This window comes from Aythya ferina (genome assembly GCF_964211825.1).
Source record: "Aythya ferina genome assembly, contig: HAP1_SCAFFOLD_115, whole genome shotgun sequence".
Lineage (NCBI taxonomy): Eukaryota > Metazoa > Chordata > Aves > Anseriformes > Anatidae > Aythya > Aythya ferina.
The window spans coordinates 331654-339467 of record NW_028181406.1 but is presented as its reverse complement, the minus strand read 5'-3'; the positions used below and the strand labels follow the sequence as shown (position 1 = coordinate 339467).

Here is a 7814-nt window from a genome sequence, read left to right as displayed (position 1 = left end):
GGCAAGCGAGAGGGGCAAGGGCTGAGGAGCGTGGCTGAAGCTGGAGCAGGTGCCTGCAGAGGTCTCTGTGCCTGCCTGGGTGCTGCGGGGGCCGTCGAGGAGAAGCCCGAGGTCGGTCACGGGTAGCTGGAGCCTGGCACTGTCGGCGGGGCGCTGGGCATGCTGCTGGGGCTGCTGGAGGTGGGCTGCGGCTTCACACAGGCCAGCTGGCACGCTGGCCCCAGCGCCTTGGCCCTGGCCCCCAGTGGCTGCAAAGTCTCACTGGGGGTCTTTGTCCCCGGCTGCTGGCGCTGCAGCGTCCTGGCCCCGCTGGCCTGGGGACAGAGCCTGTCCTGGGGCCGCACGGCACGGGGCTCCCCACTCGGAGTCTCCGGCAGCAGCCGCGCTCTGCGGGGAGGTGGCGCCGCTGCTCCTTGCCCCCCTGCAGCCCCCGGGCTTCGCGCTCTCTTGCTGGGTGCCGTGGTGCTGTTGATCGCCAGCTGCTGCCCGCTGCTGCCTGCTTCCCTGCTGCTGCCAGCCACCGTGCTGCTGCCACCCGTCTTCCCCTGGCACGGTCTCTTGCGGCCTTGGCCAGCCTGGCCCAGCAGCGTCTTCCTCTCCTTGCCGGGGGGGTTCTCTGTCGTCGGCCTCCTGTGCTGGCAGCTCTGCGCTGTCCCGGGGGTGCTGCTGGGCGCAGGGCGCTTGGCCCCCCGCTTGGTGCCGGTGGACGCAGGGGCAGGCGGGGGGCTCTTGAGGGGACCCAGGGGGCGTTTGGGCAGGGGTCTCCTATGGTCAGTGCGGCCCTTGGGGTTGGGGCGTTTCTTGGGGGAACTCGGGGGGGATTTGGGCTGGGGTCTACTAAGGGCACTGGGGACCTTGGGGTTGGGGCGGGTCTTGAGGGAACGCTGGGGGGGTTGGGGCAGGGGTCTACTAAGGGCACTGAGGAGCTGGGTGTCAGGGAGGCTCCTGGGGGGACTCAGGGGTGGACTGGGTAGGGGGCTCCTAAGCGCACTGGGCAGGGGACTGGCTGCAGGGCTGAGCGGGGGGCTCACTGCTGGCACGACGGGGGACTGCAGCGACAGCCCACCCTCAAGCTTCTCGGGGCGCAGCCCAGGGGTTGAGGGGACCTCACCGAGGGCTCCTGTGGCTTCCAGTCCCTGCGTGCTCGGCTCCTCAATGTCCTCGCAGAGGTCGGGCAGCTGCGAGAGGAAGCGGCTGAGGGCAGGACTGCTGGGCAAATCGGGGAAGGCGTCCTGGGGCTCCACGGCATCGAGCCAGCTGAGCAGCTCCTCCATGCCGGGGATGGGGATGTCCAGGTCGGCCAGGAGCTCGTCCTGCATGTGCTGCAGCTGCTGGCTGTCCCCTGCCAGCTCTGGAAAGGCCTCGGCAAAGGCATCAGGGCCCAGCTCGGGCAGCTGCGGGGGCTCCTCAGGCACCTGCGGGGCTGTCGCCGCTGAGGACGAAGCAAGAAAATCCCCCAAGACGGGCGATGTCAGCTTTCCCATGGCCCCTGGGTGTGGGGCGCCCAGCGGCCGGCTGTGCCAGCCCCAAACTCACCGTCAGGCGTCGCCGTCTGGGTGCTGGCGGTCCTTGGAGCCTGGGCAGGCTTGGGGGCAGTGGGGCTGGGCAGCGGGGGCCCCTGGTCCTCGCTGAGCCCCACGGCGTGCAAGCAGGGCTCCGGCAGCTGCCCCCGGCTGCTGCTCAGGGTGCGGGGCGTGGGGAGCGCCTGCCCCCGCAGCGGAGGCCCCGGGACGAGGGGTGGCGGGGGGTTGCGCTGGGCGGGGGCCTGCAACAGGCAGGTGCCTGCAGGGTGCAGGAGCTCCCCATGGAGCACGGACCTGGGCCCCAGCCCCAGCGCATGGTGGGGTACCAGTGTCCCCGTCACCATGGGCTGTCCCCACTGATGGACGGGGGCACAGGGAGGAGCGGTGTGGGGGAGCTGCCCCCCGGCGGGGAGCTGCACCAGCTGCAGCTGGTGCCCCATGGTTGGGAGCTGCACCAGCTGCAGGTTTTGCTCCACAGCGGGGAGCTGCACCAGCTGCAGGTTTTGCCCCACAGCGGGGAGCTGCACCAGCTGCAGCTGGTGCCCCCCGGTGGGGAGCTGCCCCACAGCAGGGAGCTGCCCCCCGGCGGGGAGCTGCCCAAGCTGCAGGTGGTGCCCCTGGGCTGGGAGGTGCCCCCCAGGTGGCAGCTGCACCCCGGCGGGGAGCTGCAGCACCTGCCCCTGGACCCCCGGCACCACGTGCCAGACGGTGGCCTGGGGCAGCGCGGAGGGGAGGGTGGGTACCTGCGGGGGCTGCAAGGGCAGCGCCGTCGCTCCGGGGAGGGAGGGCAGCAGCCAGGCAGCCACCGTTGGCGGCACGGCTGGGACGACGAAGGGGGAGTTTTGCGTCTGCGCAAGCCGCGGAAGCCGTCTGGGGAAACCCTCTGTGGGAAAAAGGCCGCTGGGCTGAGCTCTGGGGCGCTGGGCTCGCCAGCAGGGCCGCAGCCCCGGGAGGAGCGGGAGCCGGCTGCTGGACCTGCCATGGTGGCTGGAGAGTGGGGCGGTTGCTTGGGGAACCCGGGCAACGGGGGTTCCGTCCCAACGGCTCACCAGCCCCTCGCCGACATCTTGGGGAGGACTGCAGGCTTTGGACCCAAGCAGGCTGCCCAGCGCAAGACTTGGCCATGTTCATTAGAACATTACTAGCCTCTAAGCCTCATGGCATCACCTTCCATCTTGACTGCTGAACCTCCTTGCTCCCTACTATCTTCTTTGCCAAGATACAGCTGTCCGTCCACATTTACTTTTCCTACTTGGCTGGACTGAATTTAAGAAGGGAGCTTGCAACTCTTCCTCTTGTTTGCCACTTCATCATCAAACCAAATGAAAACCATTTGCCTTTAACCTCTTTATTTCAGGCCTTCTTTCCTAGTGGCCATTCAAAACTGGGAATAAAATAGTCTACCAAGTGGGGTTTTTTTTTGATTTGATAATAAATCTGCAGACTGTTAAGTCATCAAGCACTTCAAGACTGTTTGAAATAATCTCGAGATTAATATAAAAGGAATTCCTCACACACGCTGCGGCCGCTTACCTTTAGTATAGTCGTTGGATGCGATGGAGCAGTATTTCTTGCTTTCGCCTGCACTGGAAGTCTTCCCTTCCTTGTAAGGTTGTTTACTGCTCTCACTTCTGCATTATTCACATGAAGAGCCATCTGGAGGATGGGATTCTTCCTTCTCTTCACTGATCAACCTAACAACATGATCCCCAGCCAGCTGGTGCTATCTAAATAATTTAAAAACTACCAGAAAAAAAAAAAAAAAAAAAAAAAATAAGGAAGACATGAGAAGCACCCAGAAAAGAATTAGGATAAAAAATGCGGAGTATGCTGGAATCCTTGCTTACTTGGAATCCTTCTCTCCATCTTTATCCTTAGACTTCTTTTTCTTCCAGAACTTGTGATATTTTTGCATTTTTTTCACCACCTACAAGCTCCTTTTCTATCTTTCTGTCTTTCCTTTCTATTTCACTTTCACTACCTTCTGCATGGGTATATTTTCTTTTTCTGTTTCCTTCTGTTTCAGTTTTCTGGCGACAGTTCTCCAAATGAGCTGACACAGGTGGAAGCGCATGTCTTTCACGAGAATGTCTTCTGGAATGTTGCTGAGGTACCGAGCAACGATGCAAGTCTGCTCGGGGTGTGCTAAAGCGACGTACATCTTCCTCTCTCAAGAGGGAACCGTGAGGCCATCCGCTTTTGTAATGATAATGCTTATGTGACCTGCTGTAGTAAGTTGCAGTCAATCTGTCAAAGGCTGAATCGCCGTGAGAGAACTTTCTCTCTCTACTGTCTCCTGTCGCATGAGGTGAATAGTAATCCTTGTAATAGCCACATCTTTCCCATCTCCGTGCTTCGTCTCGATAGTATCTTTCTCTGCTCCAACTTCTTTCCCCTTTGGATCGGTAGTACCTATTGCTACCTTGTTCTGATCTTCCTCCGCTGCCAGATCTGTACTTTGAATATTTGACTGCTCTTCTGCCATTCTCAGGGCTGTTTCTTTCACGAGGGAAAGATCTGTACCTGCTTCCCTCCCAGTACTCCTGCTTGTGACTCTTTTGCTCAACAAATTCCACGCTCTGAGAACACCTCCTCTTGCTGGAAGGACCTGCTTTTTGACTCTCCTTCTCTTCACTAGGAGCATGTTCCCTCTTTCTTTGGTAATGCTCTTTCTCAGTGGTTTTAGTCTTGTCCTTTGTATCTTGGCGTCTATCTGCAATAGCTAAGGAAGAAAGATTGTTAGAGCTACATTCAGTGTCAGACTTGAGAGAGGAAGTTTGCCGCAATTTCTCACCAGGCTCACAAGACTCTTTGCCGGACAAAACATTTTCTTTTGAAATGAGGTCACGTTCTTTTGATCTTCTTGGTTTCTCCTTGTCTCCACAGTCATCACATTGGTACTGGGCGAGGTATTCATCATTCCCAGGAGATTTCGGAGGTTCCGCAACACTGCATAAAATAAAAACCCATTTCTCACTTCTGCTGAAGGACGTGAATATTAAGAGTAAAACCTTCCAACGTCGAGCAAACAAACAAAAACCTCCGGACTACAGGAACCCTCGCAAAGATATGCCATTTAGAAACCTCTCCTGTGATTAAGACACCTTCTTCAGCTCCCAGAGAAAGTGCTTTTTCCCCTCTTGCTTCTGAAGCCATTGCACTAAAAAAGCAAACGCATCTGTCTCCTTCCACCTGCTGCTCTGAGAAAAAAGGCATAGGGGCGAGCGGGGAACAGCCAGTGTTTCTCCAGACAGTGGAGAAAAATGGAAAAACATTCTATAAAGGAACACAAGTTCTCCTTGAGGCACCAACCTGCATCAGAGTGATATGCTCAGTGCTGATCATTAGTTCTGTTCGTGACACTGGACACACAGTATGGAATTGTACTAATTTAAATCCTTCCATTAAATACTATTAGTAGACAGATAAAACTGTAACGAACTTCCATAAAGTCTTGTCTTAATCAGACTGTGCTCATTTTACCTCATTTCCTCTGACAAGCTGTTCAGCTGGCTGGCTCTGAAGGACTCCGTGATGACTTCTCGATTGACTGAAGGCATAGCTTCAGGCATCTGCAATTAAAACGCACAAGTCAGCAGACAAAAAAATACTATTTGTAGTAGTACTGAGGACTAGTCTTGTCAGAATGTCTCCATTAAATGGTAAGCAAGACCGCTGTCAGTTGTATGCATTATCTACACTTCAAAGATAACCCCAACTCACCCCCCAAAATCTACTTTATGAAACTTAGGAATTTTTATCTCAGCTGAGCTTAAGTTGACAAGTTCTAATGTAAGCTCAGGTCTGCAAATTCTAAGGGGATAATACCACAAAGCCTTACGATCACATGTGTGCTGTGTTTTCTCAGTATTTCACCTGAATTAGGAACACAATAAACACTCCCGAATACATCGTAGGTGAGAAATTCTCGATGGAGCAAATCTATGTTTCAAGCGATCCATTTGTCTTAGAAAAGAACATCTCAGAAGGTTTAACAGGTTCAACTCGGCAAGTGGAATCATCAAGTTTCAGTCCGTTTTCTTTAGATTCATTAACTAACCTAATAGCACCATTTAGTGAATCTGTTTTTGGCAGCTCATGCTGGGATCTTCCTTTGTCAGCATTCTGACAGGAAGAATTGGAATGCTGCAATGTACGGACTACCTTTCCAACCAAAATTCCATTAGAGGACATTGCATTGCAATTCCTTTGAAATAAGCCCTTTGACTCCTCCTCAGATTTTCCTGAAGATTCTGCACCATAAGGGACTGTGTTATCAGAGCTGAGTTTAGGATTTTCATTCACTGTTGGCTCCACAAAAATTTCATCAGAAACTTTTTTGTTTGTTTGCATTTGCTTCATTTGCATTACCGAATTTGTAATTGTGGATGAAGGAACAGCCTGGTAGAGATCTTCATCCTCCACAGCACTGCTAAGACAGTCAGGCTGTGACACAGTCTGACGAGCAGGCAATTTATTGTGAATACTGATGGTGATCTTCTGTTTTCTTGACGTATCAGTCATTGAAGGCCTGGTAATTGCCTGGTTTTGAACACAGGCCATTGGTGGTGCTGAAGATGGCCTTTTTAGGGTGACACCAGTGGTCTTTGTGTCCTCTTTTATGGATCCATTTCCATTTAAACGGCTTGAATTCTGTATTTAAAAAGAAGAAATTGCAAGATGGATTAACGCAAACACTGCATGTAACATTTTGAAACACAAAACTCTCCTACTGAGTGTTTCTACAAATGGTCTTAACACCTAAAAAGATGCTTAAAACCAAACAAAAAACCCCACACCAAACCCCAAACCCACTAGCAGTTTGGTGCCGTTATCTGCCCTCCCGCTTCCCTGAATTACCTTAATCATATGAGGAAGAAGTCGTGGTCCCAGAAATCCAGCCTGCTTACTATTAGCCCCCTGCTGACCAGGAGGGAATGAACAGGGATAAGATGGTGCTGGCAAGTAAAACGCACGTTCTCCAAGTGTCAAATCATAGCGCCTTCAGAAAAGAGCAGTGATCGTAGTTTAGTTTTTCTTTCAGCCTACTCTTGGATTAAATCCCATCCTATCATTTTAGAGGAACAGCTCATACGATATGGAAGCCTTCTCTACAGAAGGCTTCGCCAAGACTACAGACTGAAAAGTAGAGAACAGTCTTCCTACTAAGACTATCACTTGCAGAGCAATAATTCATTCTTACACCACAGATGACCTTCATTTCTCTCCTTCTCTAAAGTAGCCAGCTACAGATAACACATAGATAGCAATTTACACAAGTGCTGCAGTTTAAGGCCAAGCAACAAAAGATAATAAACGACACAGAGAATTTCAGGTTAGACAGAACTGAATTAGACAAATAATAATCTTCTCCCGGGATAGCAAGAAAAACACTTGCAAAACAGAAAAATATCAATAACAGGAAAGGAAATCTCTTCTGAACACATTTTAAGATTTGTTATTACCTGATATAAAAAAGTATGTAAGCTTGCTGACCAAGAACTCTTTTAATGTCAGTACGCACTACTTTAGCATCATTCATCTGATACCAAAGTCCATTACCAGCCTGCAAATAAAGACAACGATTTCTTTAGGTGAATTGCACGTTTTCCACTTGAAATCACGGATAGGAACAAAATACACACATGTCAAATAAAAATATAATGAAATCTTTTTCCCTAGAAACAGTAGCTGCTAGTCATGCTTTAATTGGTTTGCCAGCACAACCTTTACCCTGTTAGAAATGCTGTTGACTTCTACCTTTACATAGCATATATAGTGTCCTGAGTGACAGCTGACACCGTGATGTACCAGCACCGCGTATAAGGCATAGAGCAGTGGTTCTCCCATTGACTGCGACATGTAGGCTCTCAGGTCCAAATACTCCGGATATTTCACCTCCTAAAGAGACATCAAGAAGATAGAAAAATTATCCCAGAGTACTTCATGGACTAGCCAGAGAAAAACACTTCCAAAAAACACAGACTAGAATTGATTTCTAGAATATATTTCTAGAATATATTTCTGATTCACTACAAATAAGTCTTCCCATAAACAACGGTTAAGACTAGAAGTTGCAGAGAACTGTTTCCTGATGAATCAGCCTTCTCAGAGGAAAGCATATGCTTCTTGTCAAGCGGGAACTTTATTGATATTAAGAGAAAGAATAAGCCATAGTCGTTAGTCTACAATTATTGTCTGAAAATATTAACAACTTTCAGCTTTGGGGGATGTCCCATTACACAATGATATAGTTGCATTACAGTGGTAAATATACCTTGTTGATCTTTC

At 51.2% G+C, this 7814-nt stretch overlaps 1 protein-coding gene and 1 long non-coding RNA gene across 2 annotated transcripts; both read right to left on the bottom strand.

Moving 5' to 3' along the window:
• Positions 1–258: 258 nt before the first annotated feature.
• On the bottom strand, positions 259–1723 carry LOC311428697 (uncharacterized protein; the record flags this gene model as incomplete). The annotated part of the gene is made up of 3 exons (XM_084540027.1): positions 1537–1723; positions 911–1432; positions 259–284 (listed from the first exon to the last, which is right to left on the bottom strand). The coding sequence occupies exons 2-3, from the start codon at positions 1317–1319 to the stop codon at positions 259–261; spliced, it is 435 nt and encodes a 144-aa protein (XP_084396153.1). The 5' UTR covers positions 1320–1432; positions 1537–1723.
• Positions 1724–5819: 4096 nt separating this feature from the next.
• Positions 5820–7098, bottom strand: LOC311428687. The gene is made up of 3 exons (XR_014687823.1): positions 6989–7098; positions 6384–6525; positions 5820–6176 (listed from the first exon to the last, which is right to left on the bottom strand). It is a non-coding gene; the product is annotated as an uncharacterized lncRNA (long non-coding RNA).
• Between the last annotated feature and the right edge of the window lie 716 nt (positions 7099–7814).